Source organism: Xenopus tropicalis, chromosome 5, assembly GCF_000004195.4.
Source record: "Xenopus tropicalis strain Nigerian chromosome 5, UCB_Xtro_10.0, whole genome shotgun sequence".
Taxonomy (NCBI): Eukaryota; Metazoa; Chordata; class Amphibia; order Anura; family Pipidae; genus Xenopus; species Xenopus tropicalis.
In genome coordinates this window covers 143226406-143241144 of record NC_030681.2, presented here as the reverse complement: position 1 = coordinate 143241144, position 14739 = coordinate 143226406, and the positions used below count along the sequence as shown (strand labels likewise).

Genomic DNA, 14739 nt, shown 5'->3' with positions numbered 1-14739 from the left:
AATAGCCTCTGGGAAGGGACTGGGGCTGTGGGATAGCAGGTATAGTAGGGAGAGATGGTGCCTATAGTAGCAGTGGGGGGATAATAGCCTCTTGGAAGGGACTGGGGCTGTGGGATAGCAGGTATAGTAGGGAGAGATGGTGCCTATAGTAGCAGTGGGGGGATAATAGCCTCTGGGAAGGGACTGGGGCTGTGGGATAGCAGGTATAGTAGGGAGAGATGGTGCCTATAGTAGCAGTGGGGGGATAATAGCCTCTGGGAAGGGACTGGGGCTGTGGGATAGCAGGTATAGTAGGGAGAGATGGTGCCTATAGTAGCAGTGGAATAATAGCCTCTGGGGAGGGACTGGGGCTGTGGGATAGCAGGTATAGTAGGGAGAGATGGTGCCTATAGTAGCAGTGGGGGGATAATAGCCTCTGGGGAGGGACTGGGGCTGTGGGATAGCAGGTATAGTAGGGAGAGATGGTGCCTATAGTAGCAGTGGGGGGATAATAGCCTCTGGGAAGGGACTGTGGCTGTGGGATAGCAGGTATAGTAGGGAGAGATGGTGCCTATAGTAGCAGTGGGGGGAATAATAGCCTCTGGGAAGGGACTGGGGCTGTGGGATAGCAGGTATAGTAGGGAGAGATGGTGCCTATAGTAGCAGTGGGGGATAATAGCCTCTGGGAAGGGACTGGGGCTGTGGGATAGCAGGTATAGTAGGGAGAGATGGTGCCTATAGTAGCAGTGGGGGGAATAATAGCCTCTGGGAAGGGACTGGGGCTGTGGGATAGCAGGTATAGTAGGGAGAGATGGTGCCTATAGTAGCAGTGGGGGGATAATAGCCTCTGGGAAGGGACTGGGGCTGTGGGATAGCAGGTATAGTAGGGAGAGATGGTGCTTATAGTAGCAGTGGGGGGATAATAGCCTCTGGGAAGGGACTGGGGCTGTGGGATAGCAGGTATAGTAGGGAGAGATGGTGCCTATAGTAGCAGTGAATCTGCCATTACCCCATCACTAGGAAGGGCATTCCCCAACCTCACTGCCCTCACCGTGAGGAACCCCCTACGCTGCTTCAAATGGAAGCTCCATTCCTCTAATCTAAAGGGGTGACCTCTGGTGCGCTGATTGTTTTTATGGGAAAAAAGAACCCCCCTATCTGTCTATAATCCCCTCTAATGTACTTGTACAGAGTAATCATGTCCCCTCGCAAGCGCCTCTTTTCCAGAGAAAACAACCCCAACCCTGACAGTCTCACCTCATAGTTTAACCCTTCCATCCCCTTTACCAGTTTAGTTGCAGTCTCTGCACTCTCTCCAGCTCATTAATATCCTTCTTAAGGACTGGAGCCCAAAACTGCCCCCCATACTCAAGGTGAGGCCTTACCAGGGACCTATAAAGGGGCAAAATTATGTTTCATCCCTTGAGTCAATGCCCTTTTTATACAAGACAGCACTTTATTTGCTTTAGTAGCCACAGAATGACACTGCCTGGAATTAGACAACTTGTTATCAACACAAACCCCTAGATCTTTCAGCAATAACTGATTTGCTATATGACAAACAGGTCCCAGCACAATCTATTTTGCCCCTGGCCTTGCCGCCAACAACAGACCTGTTATACAGAGGGCTAAATAACAGACAAATGACTGCACAGGCTGATGTGCCCCTGAGTCATTCCTACCCCCCCAGCGCCGCTCCTGTGGTGACTCACGAGAGTGCAGGTAGGGGAAGTGCCGTTAGGAGATTACGTTGGATGCAAATGATTCAGTCCCAGACCTGACTCGGCATGTACGGGTATCAGTGTTTGTACACATTGCTAATTGTTCATAAATTCTCAGATAGCCTCCCCTGCAGCTTGTGTAACCATTGTCCTCTGTTGCTTTGAAGGAAGGAAAACTCATAAAAAAACCCTTTTTGTTCTTCTCTCCCTGTGCATCGTGATGTGCAACACAGTTTTGCTCCTGGCAGCTTCCGCGCTTCCTACGAATCCGCTCTTCTTGTCCCGTCAGGTCTGCGTCCGGCTGAGTCAACATTACAGATACTGAGCCTTTCCCTACGCAAATAGCCTTTCTAATCATTAGTTCTGTGGCTTCTGTTCCATTCATTATTGTGTTTAGCAAGGGGGGGGGATGAGAAATCCTCAATATTTTATTATTGTTGTCCTTTGGGTGCTAAAGGGTGAATAGGGCCACTAGTCAGGGGCCCCCAGATATAGACAAGCAGTTGCAGGTAGAAAGAATGGAGGATAAATATAATACAAGGCGATAATATGAGGCCAGTTCCCAGGGCCGCCATCAGAAATCACAGGGCCCCTCACAACAAAATTTTTTGGGCCCCACCTCTTCCCATGCCCTGCCCCCCAATGGCCCCTCCCTCAGTGGCCCCTCCCATCAGTACAAAGGGCACATAGACAGTGGTAGCCAGGGCCCCCCCTTAAACATTGCTAGCCAGCCCAGGGCCCCCTAAAACATTGCTGGTCCTCCCCCAGTGTCCCCATACCATGGCTCACTCCGCGGTGCTTCCTGCTCCCCCACTGCTTCCATCCCACTCCCCCCTACATCCTCCAGTCCCCCCCCCAGCCTCCTCCAGCTCCCATCCCCTTCCCAGCATCCTCCAGCTCCCTCCCCAGCATCCTCCAGCTCCCCCCCAGTATCCTCCAGCTCCCTTCTTCAGTATCATCCAGCTCCCCCCAGCATCCTCCAGCTACCCTCCCCAGCATCCTCCAGATACCCCCCAGCATCCTGCAGCTGCCCCCCAGCATGCTCCAGCTCCTCTCCCCAGCATCCTCCAGCTCCCCACCCAGCATCCTCCAGCTCCCCACCCAGCATCCTCCAGCTCCCCTCCCCAGCATCCTGCAGCTCACACCCCAGCATCCTCCCCAACATCCTCCAGCTCCCCCCCAAGCATCCTTCAGCTCCCCCCTCAGCATCCCACCCAGCATCCTCCAGCTCCACTCCCCAGCATCCTGCAGCTCATCCCCCAGCATCCTTCAGCTCACCCCCAACATCCTCCAGCTTTTCCCCTCAAGCATCGTTCATCTCCTCCCCTTAGAATCCCACCCATCATCCTCCAGTGGCTCCCCCCTTAGCTCCGACCTTGGCTGCATCTGTCCCCCCGGCTCCCCGCTGCAGCCGCATACTTTTATACGGTTGCGCCCCGTGTTTACTGACATCACGCGCACGCACAGGGTGCAACCCCATTAATGGAGCCACCAGGCTCCTCTATTGTACTTTGTAGAATACACTGTAGAATAGTTTTCTTTTTCTATAGTTCTGCAGGGAGTCATGACTGTCCTTTGACTGCTGTTTATCTGCCTGTGTAAGAACTAAACCCATTGTACCCATGGCTACCCAGCAGCTTGCAGAAAACACACATTTAAATTAAGACAAAGCCTTTTGTTGCTTTTGTTGTTGCTGCTCGACAAGCACAGGCTTCCCTTTTTTCCTAAAAATGTAATAATTTAATAACAACAGCAACCGTAACAATAATAATAATTATCCACTGAGAAGTCTTTGGGCGGGCAAGTGAGTCCGGCAGAGGAAGTCACGTGACAGAGCACAATAAAACTAAGTTGTGATTTCATGATCGGCACATGATCTGACTTTACCCCAGTTCCTCCAGATGGAATTTCCCCTTTACATTTCATAACTGATCGTTTGAATTCTGTATCCTGACTTAAAGGAACAATATACTTACTTCTAAATAGGGTTTATATTTAAATATAATTTTTATAATTGTTCAGTGAAACACATTGACATGGGTTATTTTGCACAGGGGGCCTTATTTCTGTACCTATTCCTATGTATCCCTATAAGTGGGAGCAGCCATGATTGCTCTTGTCAGATGACCTCATCCGCAGACTCTAATACAAAATGCCCTCTAGTGGCCACATTGATCAAGAACAGAGAGCAGTTGAAATTGTCTGGCACAAAGCTGATATGCCACATACTGTAAAATGAATAATGAACCAAACATGGGAAAGCCTACACCTAGCAACTCCACGGCAACCGACAACTATTCCTAAATAAATGTCCCTTTGTCAGAGCAATGGGCTATGGAATTATCTCCCTGGAGGGGTGCGACTTCAACAATATCAAAAGACTGATTCTGTTTCTATGTGACCTGTAAGTAACTCCCTGGAAGGCTGGGAGTAGAAGGGTGGAGGGCCAAACTGCCGGGCATGTAGACCAGATACAAACTGATTATGAAATCAATAGAAGGCCATGCTTGTAGGAACGGAGTCATGAGGTAACAAGGTAGGTGTGGCACCGTGGGTTCTCGGGAATCTTGCGACTTATATAAAGGAAACTCTATGAAGAAGACTTTATGACCTTGGGCAACTTACTCAATCTTTCTGTGCTTTAGGCACTAAACTCAGATTGCAGACTCCATGAAGCAGGGAACCATTATTTAGACCAAAAACATTGGCTTACACTGGAACATACATAGGCTTACACCGGCACATACATAGGCTTACACTGGCACATACATAGGCTTACACCGGCACATACATAGGCTTACACCTGCACATACATAAGCTTACACCGGCGCATACATAAGCTTACACCGGCGCATACATAAGCTTACACCGGCGCATACATAAGCTTACACCGGCGCATACATAAGCTTACACCGGCGCATACATAAGCTTACACCGGCACATACATAAGCTTACACCGGCACATACATAAGCTTACACCGGCACATACATAAGCTTACACCGGCGCATACATAAGCTTACACCGGCACATACATAAGCTTACACCGGCGCATACATAAGCTTACACCGGCACATACATAAGCTTACACCTGCACATACATAAGCTTACACCGGCACATACATAGGCTTACACCGGCACATACATAGGCTTACACCGGCACATACATAGGCTTACACCGGCACATACATAGGCTTACACCGGCACATACATAAGCTTACACCGGCACATACATAGGCTTACACCGGCACATACATAGGCTTACACCGGCACATACATAGGCTTACACCGGCACATACATAGGCTTACACCGGCACATACCATACATAGGCTTACACCGGCACATACATAGGCTTACACCGGCACATACATAAGCTTACACCGGCACATACATAGGCTTACACCGGCACATACATAGGCTTACACCGGCACATACATAGGCTTACACCGGCACATACATAGGCTTACACCGGCACATACATAGGCTTACACCGGCACATACATAGGCTTACACTGGGAGGATTCACTTTAAACAACCTTGTTCAGGACATCTAAGCCCAAATAAACAAAACAGATACATTAAAGTCACAACTATCGCTTGGGTTTATAGCGTTGTAAAACCTGAACAAAAATTTGACCAATACCCACCTCCAATGTCACAGCCATCACACAGCACAATCATGCCCCTGCCTTTGTCACAAGCCCAACCCCCTATTGTCATCAACCTGCCCTCCTTCTCCAGTCACTTTTGAAACCTTCTTTCCCATACAAAGAAAATGTAGATGATTGCCCCCTACTGGACTTAAATGAAGTGTGGGCGTGTCCTAGAGGCACAGAGGGATGTGGGTAGTCAATCACGACTCAGCATTCACTGAAGCAAAGATAGGCTGCCGTTCTCTGTCAGGTCTGCCAAGCTTCTGATTGGTTCCTCCCCTACAGTGCAATAAGCTGAATGCCGCTGCCCCCCCTGCACAACAGGGGAAAGGAGTCAAGAGTCATTAGTAGGGGTTTGGGGGAAATTATAAATACATTATCCAGAAATACAACTTTTCCAAGCACATTCCTTCTATGTTTAGAAGAGTATTATGTATTGGCACATTCTTATTATTTTTGTAATATGTCATAAAAAGACATAAAAAGGTGTATAATAAAAGTCCTTTGCAAATAAAACATGAAACCCCAATTCTTTTTATTAAAACATCCATACCTGTTATAAATGTATTGAAAAATCTGAGCTGATAATTATATACTGCCTGCCCATCCTCCATTACTTTCACTTTCCATTCAGCACTTCCTAGATATCACTGCACTCCTTATATTCCCCCCCCCACCCCCAAGGTCTTTAATTGCGTATCCTATGCATGGGCATGGGCAGTAGGTCCTTTATTCTGGTGCTTACACAAGAATTTGGGGGTGATACAAAACTTCCACAAAATGGCGCCTGCCTGTATGTTGTGATTGTGAATTCCAAGACTAAATGAAACAAAATGTAAATAATTTATATAGTGTATAGTTTAATTTGCTCAACTAACATGATAGAAAAGGATTTGAAATTATTTTTTACACAACATGATAAATATCGCACATACAGAACCGACGCCCTAATGGCCTTTCTGTAGTCATAGTAACAGTAACCCTTTTTCCTTTGTGGATTTGAATTTGTTTGCCCCCCCCTCTGTGATACTGGTAACATCTTTCTTCCTCTTTTATGGCTTCCCCTATGTATTAATAGGATTAATCCTTACTCAGCGGGGTGGCCTAGAGGCATGGCCTGGTCTGAAACAAGTTGGACATAGGCTGAAGGCAGTGTTAGTGGCAGAGGGCAGGCAAGGCTGACAGACCCTCTCATGTACAGTGACTTATCTCTCTTGTTTGGTTCTGTAACTGCCACGTAGTAGAAGCTGGCAGTTATTGCACACACCACTGGCTCTGAGGCATTCTTGCACCTAGGGTTGCCGGTAGTTGGCTGACCCAGCTGGTAAGTCAGCAGTTAGTGCCAAAACTACAAATTTACAGGCAATAAATAAAATCCGTCCCTTCCCTGACTCTCTCCACTGCTGGATTCTCCCTCATAGGGATCTTTCCACCTATGCCACGCCCATTTCCCCCATCCACTCCACCCATTTCCCCACCCCTGTGTGACATCACCTTCTGTTCCCCCACCCATTTAATTTTATTTAATTACAAAAATGGTGGCAACTATACTTGCACCCAGTGTTGGGTGGGTTGGGATGCCAGAGGCCCGCCACAAGTCTTAGGCCATAGGCCACTCACCATAAATTTTTCCTCTTCTCCTTACTCAGCTTCTTTATTCTCCCAGTATATTCTTGTTACCTACTATCATTTAGCATTCTCTCCATTTCTCCTCTTTGGTCTCATACAGAAAAGAGGAATGACAAAGATATAGGCATACAAGAAAAAATAGTTGGGTGAGCAGGAGGGCCCACTAACACCAGCAACCCATGGCATCCAATCAGCAGGTAGAATTTACTGGTCACCATCTGGTCAACATCTTATGGGTTGCTATGGGTTACTGCTCCTGGGCAAACTTAGTGCCTTTTATTACATATGGGGAATAATATGTTATAGAATGCCCTATTCCTAACAACATTGCAATTCTTTTTCATTATTTATGACTAATAGTTTTTGAATTATTTGCCTTTTTCTTCTACTTTTTTCAGCTTTCAAATGGGGGTCACTGACCCTGGCAGCATGATTACAGGAGATTTTTGGCCACGATCACAACACACCCCATAATGCCCGACTCCTTACTCTGCCCCTGCCAGGTTTATAAGTACTGGTGACTACCAAAACTGGGCTGACAGGTCTAAAGCGGACTATAGGAAGGAAGGAAAACTTGTAATCCCAGGTGTCAGTTGGCCCTCCTGCTCACCCAACTATTTTTTCTATTTTCACGGTGAGGGCAGTGAGGTTGGGGAATGCCCTTCCTAGTGATGGGGTAATGGCAGATTCTGTTAATGCCTATAAGAGGGGCCTGGATGAGTTCTTGAACAAGCAGAATATCCAAGGCTATTGTGATACTAATATCTACAGTTAGTATTACTGGTTGTATATATATAGTTTATGTATGTGAGTGTATAGATTGGTAAGTATAGGTTGTGGGTTGAACTTGATGGACTCTGGTCTTTTTTCAACCCTATGTAATTAAGTAACTATAAGGTGCCCGGTAGGGTTGCCACCCAGCAAATTGGCAGCTAAGGCCATTTCCAGCATATAAATTTGCAATATACCTGCAATATACCTGCCAGTAAATTTGTAAGGCTGGCAACCCTACAAATTTCCTGAGTCTCCCCATAGCAGATCAGCCCCTTTTAAATAGAGTCTGCCCCGCCCATTTCCCTGACCCACATTCCCATTTCCCCGCAACCCTGCCCATTCCCCTGCCCAGCCCACCCATTACCGCGCTCAATGGCATTATCTCCCGCCCCCAAGTGACATCACTGGCCGCCCCCTAAACCCAAAGGCTGTTAATCTAAAGAAAAAAAAGTTACATTCATAGTGCCTGCCATTGCTCTCTGCCTCCTGTCTTAAGGAATCTCAGATTTAGATGTATTAGACATAATCTGCTGTAAAATAAAAAAGCAATGTTTCCCTTTAATAGTGAGTCAGGAATGAAACTCCGTATCAGCAGTGAGAAAGTAACGACAATATAATGATATTTGCTTTTCAAGCCGTATGGCGGAGCCAGCCTCCCATTTTCGCTGGACTTTGGACGGATTGAGCGCTGCTGTTAGTGTCATGTGAAACTGAAAAGGAAACCTCACACATTTCTGTAAATATAGAACAGACTTATTTGACCACATATGTGGATTTATGTTTTGGGTCACATGTAACATTCCATGGAGCCCACCTCTGCCAGTAGCATGTTTGCCCATGTACCCCTGGAGCCAATAAGGTGCATTCCCGGGAACATGGCGCGCATTCAGTGTCCCTGCACCTCAGTGCATTATACATCAGATGTAGAAAAGAGGGGCCCTAAGCTGAGGGGGACCTCCAACAACCTTTGTCTGTCAGTGAGATACAGGGAGTTGCAGTGCATGTGTATGTTGGATGCCCCAGGACACATTGCCTCAGCGATGAGGAAATAGTGGGCAGAAATGAAACCATGCAGGCAACACGCTATATGATTTAATCACACATGCAACTACTAGCACTGGGAGATTCTGCAAACTGCTTCCTCCTTCCCCAGGAAGCCATTGTGGCAAGTATGATCCTTGGGTCACTAACAGCACAATGGCACTTGATGCAATAGTGAGCATTTTACTGCCTGTATGATTTTCATCTCGGTGCTAAATTGCACACAATTGCCTCATCCATCGACCTTTATACTTGGATTTATGTGAGCACTATTATTACGCCATTGCCTTGATTCTCACCAACAATAACAAGGAGCGGTGCTAGGGCCCATGGGTGTAACTATGGAGGAAGCAGACCCTCCAATTGCAGGGAGGCCCAGGGAAGCTGTAATTAATAAGCAATTCATATATCTTGATAGAATGGGTCAACTCACCAATATTTTGGGGCCCTAAATTGAATTTACTCTGGGGCCCAGTAACATCTAGCTATGCTGCCGACTTTAAAGAACTGGCAGTTAGATCTGTGCAGATCTCTATGAAACCTTCCTCCCACCCCCAAACTGCTCCATTAAATATGCGGCTTCGCAGGCTACCTGGACCTGCTGCCAGTGAGTCTGGCTGCGAGGGGTTTTATGGGCCGAGGCTGTTGATATTTAAATGGACCTGGAACGCTGTAAAAGAAACTCGGAGACTCGCTGGAAGACCCAGCCAAGGGGCTTGTGTGCTTTAAAGACGTGTGAATTGGGGTCCCTTTAGCGTTTTAATAGGTGTGGAATGATTTTTATCAGTGTAATTGGGTTGGATAAGATCAGCGGAGCAAGATAGCCCTGACCCCGGTTACGAGCCTTCTGTAGTAGCCTCATAAACAGCGGCAATCAAGCACCTTTCTTCTGGTTCTTTAATGGCCCACTGGCCAAACATTATGGCCAGCACTCCCTTAACTGAGAGTTTATATCATACTAAGTGGCCTGTAAAGGAATCTCACCGAACTGGAATATATATATCAGTAAATATTGCCCTTTTACATCCTTTCCCTTGAGCCTCCATTTTGTGATGGTCCCCCAAAGCCCGGAACCCCTTATCCCCCTCACCCCCCCAGCTCCTAGGGGAATACACGGTGGGGGTATATTTTTTTTAAAAAAATTTTCACTTGAGTGCCTTTTTATAAATACTGCCTAGCATGTATGTGTGCCTTGGCTTGTTTGTGTGCACTGTGAATCCTATGATCCCAGGGGGCGGCCCTTGATTCTTAAAATGGCAGTTTTCTATTTAGGATTACCCAATGGCACATACTACTAAAAAAGTATATTTTTATGAAAATGGTTTATTTAGATGAAGCAGGGTTTTACATATGAGCTGTTTATTCAATATATTTTTATAGAGACCTACATTGTTTGGAGGAATAGTTTTCCTTTAACTGCAGCTCAGGCTTTTCAGCAGCTTTACATGCCATGTTGTCACCCAACATTTGGCCCTTATATTTCAGCTGTGTCTCAAGAGCAAATAGGCATTGTCCCTATACCTAAGCCTAACTGGTTTTCAGGCTCAGCCCCCTGCCAATAATAATGATTGGCAACTCCCCCGAGTTACCTGGGCACCCCCGGCTACAGATTAAGATCAGTCTTTCATTTGATGGATAAAGTGTTGCCTTGGACTTGATCTTCCAGTACCCGAATCAGATCGCTATTTCAGCCGTGACTGGGAGTCATTACGTTCAGTAAATTGAACATGAAATACATTGTGAAAGGTAGAACAGCTCTTGATGAAAGATGGGTTTACATTCGTACAGGGTGACACCTCTGGATCTGAGCGCCCCCCGACAGTCGGCAAACACAGAGCCTCGGCGCTAAGAGCCTTTCTGCATTGGAACATGCTGCAACCTGTATCTCAGTACAACGCCTCTCTATTCACTCTCTTATTCATCCCCTTCATAATATGCACTCAAAGGCTTAGTGTCCCCTTTATTTAAGCATTCAAGTGCTGCTTTACCCTTTATTTAAAATAAATAAAAAGTATATTCATATATTTTGTATCAAAAACTATAAACTTGCCTACATTATTGCCTGTATGAAGTTGGCTGTACATGGCTGATAAAAGCTGCTGACTCAGCCCTTCCAGACCAAGTTTGCCCTTGTAGCGGCTCTTGCAACTGTCTTCTTAAGTGATACCTGGCTAAATATCAGAGTGTTGGTGCAATCTGCAGGACCAAATCCAAACTTTGGTTAGGGTTGCCACCAGGCCTATAAATCGCTCCCTTCCCTGACCCTCTCCGCTGCGAACACCCTTTATACCTATGGGCTCACCTCTGCCCATATCCCTCTGCAATTTCTCTACCCGCTTACCATTTGCCGGTATTAGCCGCAGAAAAGGGTGGCAACACTAACTTTGGTCCACATGTTATTGGACTTTGCCAAACAAGCAAATGTATGGCCAGCTTTTCTGATTTATGCAGGAGACCCCTTGAGGCCAAATTCCGACCTTAGGATGCGAATACAGGCCCCCCACCAGCAAAGATTGGGCCCCAAGCACCATACTTATATGTTATTAGGGCCCCCTCCCAAACAAAGTTCATGGTGTAGCTGGGTTCCCTGGGTGGGGCCCTTCTAACAAGTAGAATGGGGCCCCAATGAAAAGACTTCCCAGCACAAGAATTTGCCACCCATGAATTGCATCCCTTGGGCCCCTGACTGGGGTACCCTCTGCACCCCCCTGTGCATATGGAGGCAGACCACTGACTACTAACAAATAGAGGGGGTCATTGGCTTCTCTCCCATGAGGTGCAAACAGATTGCTGGTGGGTGCAAGGAAGTCTCCTTTGCGCCTTGTGCCTGCTGGTGCCCCCCAACTTGTGCCCCGCAGTACATGCAAGGTAAATGGTGGGAGGGGGCTCCTATGTGCCTTATCCCAGCCCACCCATGAATATGGTGCTGCTGAATACAGGTAGATTGTATTTTTAGGCCGGACACAGGTCTTTGTTGCGCTTCATTTCAGAAATGCAGGGTAGGGTGTGTAAATATAAAAAACATGGTGGTTTGTGCCCATTTTTGCACTTTAACCCAGGTCTGAATGGGGAGTCAAAATAGGCCCTGACATTCCAAGTGCAGAGACCTACCAGCCCAATAACTAGTGACTGCTTTAGCCTGCTTTACCCCCACCCCACCTAGTGCCTCTGTAAGTGGCACTAAATAGTATAGGGTACATAGTACGCAGCATGGGTTCACCCCACCATCTTGTTGCTTTCTCCAGGGATCCCTGGTGTTTTAGGTAGGTGCAAGTGCAGTACAAATCGTACCCTGTAATTACTGAACTGTACCTGTGCCCAGTTGGATTGGGTGCAGGGGATACCAGTAGAAAGAAGAAAGATGGAACAGGTCTCCCCACAAAAGTGACCCTGTATGGTGTTTTTTTTTTTAGAATAAGAAGAACCAGAGCCTGCCGGGGGCAGGAGGCCATTAGAGTCACTGGGGTGTGTCTGTAATCATAACAACCTCAAGTAATGTTGGGTTTAGTGCTCCTTAATAGCCCCAAAATGAGAGACCTTAACCCTCACTTAAGGAATTAAGGGCAGAGACAGGCCAATTACTCCTTGATTAGCTAAGGCCAACTATGGTTTTATAGTACAGATACAGCATTATAATTTAGAGCCACACTCCCAGGCTAACAAGGCAGCCCGTTTGTATGTAATTAGAGTTAGATAGTGAGGGGCTGCTACACCGGGGGGACACAAATCCCAGCACACACAGCGGCAGGTAGGGGCCCCAGGTGCTGTGTATGTTCCCCTGCAGTACCAGTGTAGCAGCCTGTAGGTGGCGCGCTAGGGTCACTATAGGGCAGAGTGGGGCGGCGCTTGCAGGGAAGCTCCCCCTCCCTCCCAGGGCAGGATCGCACATCCCGGGCAGAGAGAGGGAGGGAAGTCACATCCATACGCGCTGCCTGGGCACACTGACACAGAGAGTGAGGGGACGGGCAGCGCTGCGCACACGATGGACAAGTTATTGGTTGCCCTGTACTTGCTGGGAGTGTGCTGCTCGGTGGCTATAATGGTGAGTCTGTACCCCATTACTCATTACCCATGTTGCCTGATAAACGAGTGAAACTCGGCTCCTCCGCAGTTTTGGGAAGGATGCCGGGAGTTGTAGTGTTGGGGAGGATGCCGGGAGTTGTAGTGTTGGGGAGGATGCCGGGAGTTGTAGTTCTGCTGGCAGCGGTGCAGCAACAGGTTGGGATGAGGCGATACCATTACAGAGTTTGGGGGTCAGAAGTCGGAGAGGCAGGTCCGCTTCTATTTGTTATATCCTAGCAACAGTTATGGGGGCCCCAGTACCCACCTAAATGCCGCTATGGGCGCTCCCAGGTGTATTGTGTCACCCAGGTGTTCGGCCTCCATTGCCTTTAATCCTTTTTATCCCTATAAAGGGGCTCCCCCCTCTCCCCAGGTGTGTGACTTGCTTCTCTTAACCCCTTACCCGCCGGGGGGGGGGGGGCATTACCTACAGCCTCAGGGTATCCACTGCTCCCCCTCTCCCCAGGTGTGTGACATGCTTCTCTTAACCCCTTACCCGCCGGGGGGGGGGGCATTACCTACAGCCTCAGGGTATCAGCTGCTCCCCCCTCTCCCCAGGTGTGTGACTTGCTTCTCTTAACCCCTTACCCGCCGGGGGGGGGGGCATTACCTACAGCCTCAGGGTATCAGCTGCTCCCAGCAGGGAAGTCATTAGTCCCTAGTGAGTAGCCTCACCTTTAACCTGTGCGCTGCTGGCTCCGGGCTGTAATGTTTATTGTTGTGTCTATGAAGAGGGAATTCCCTACCAGACATTTGAACTGAAGAAGCCACTCGGATGAGGGGTGAAACGTTTCCAAGAAAAAAAAACTCAGAAAAGTTGTTTTAGACTTAATCCTACTAGAACCTGTTTATTGTTGTGCTTAACCACTTGTAGCCCTGCCTGGCCAGGGAGAGGGTTAAACAGGCAGCAGCCCGGCTCATATTACCAGTTGCGCTCAGAAAGGGAAATCATTAGTTGATCAGTCGGTGCCGATCCTACAGAGATTTAGATGGCTTCATGGCCTTAACCCTTCCAAGCCCGTTACCTGCCCTCCATGGTGACGCTTAAACAGTCCCAGTCTATTGTTACTGCGGCAAATTCGTATTGGACGGTCCAGGTGTTAACCCCTGCACTGCTGGTTTAATGCACACATAAGAAGTATTTGGTACCTGGACATAGTGTTAAAGAGTTAAGAGCCAGCCCCCCCCACCCTAGTAATCAGTTCTCCTTGTATTATTAACCCTTACACTGCAGCTACCTGGGCAGTGAGTCTAAATTGGACTTGAGTGTCACCTGTTTTAAGGAGACCTGTGGGGTGGTTTGGCCTTTGTACATAGTCTGTCCCCCCCCTTTCTTTTTTCTTTTTATCCCTCTATAAACAGCACATGGGGAGAGGAGCCTTGAAATTGCCTGAGGGGGGCTCCAAAATAGTGGGAGGGGAGGGGGGGGGAAGAGATGAGCAGGGTGTGTGTTGTGTAAATGCACCAGGATGTTGGTGTTCCCTTTTGTTAACCCCTCGTTACACAAAACCATGCACCGCCCCTGCTATCTGGCTTAGAGCTAGTGTGGGAAGGAAACTTACAGACACCAACTGAACTGGGGGGCTTTACTACTATGGATTTGGTCACCCCCTCTTGTTTTCTGCTTTTTGCCCCCCAAATAAAGTGGTTTGGGGATTTTAGTACAAAGCTTATCAGATTTGCTTGCTCACAAGTGAATACCTGTATAAGCTTCTTCCACTCGGGTGCCCCCCGGAGCAATATGCCATAGGCAGTGCCCACCCAGTGGGACAGGTGTGCGTGTAGTGCAGAAGGTAGAATGGGTGTGTGCCCATTGGCACCCTTGGGGAGTGCAATCCATGGGAGCGGATATACCTACATGGGGCTGCAGAACCGTATGCT

At 47.9% G+C, this 14739-nt stretch overlaps 1 protein-coding gene across 1 annotated transcript in view; it reads left to right on the top strand.

Annotated features, from left to right (window-relative positions):
- The first annotated feature begins 12639 nt into the window (after positions 1-12639).
- sdc1 (syndecan 1) overlaps positions 12640-14739 on the top strand; it is a 35821-nt gene continuing 33721 nt past the window's right edge. Inside the window, exon 1 of the mRNA XM_031902967.1 lies at positions 12640-12838. Within this exon, the coding sequence (XP_031758827.1) occupies positions 12779-12838 (60 nt within the window). The 5' untranslated portion in view covers positions 12640-12778. The remainder of the gene's footprint in view (positions 12839-14739) is intronic.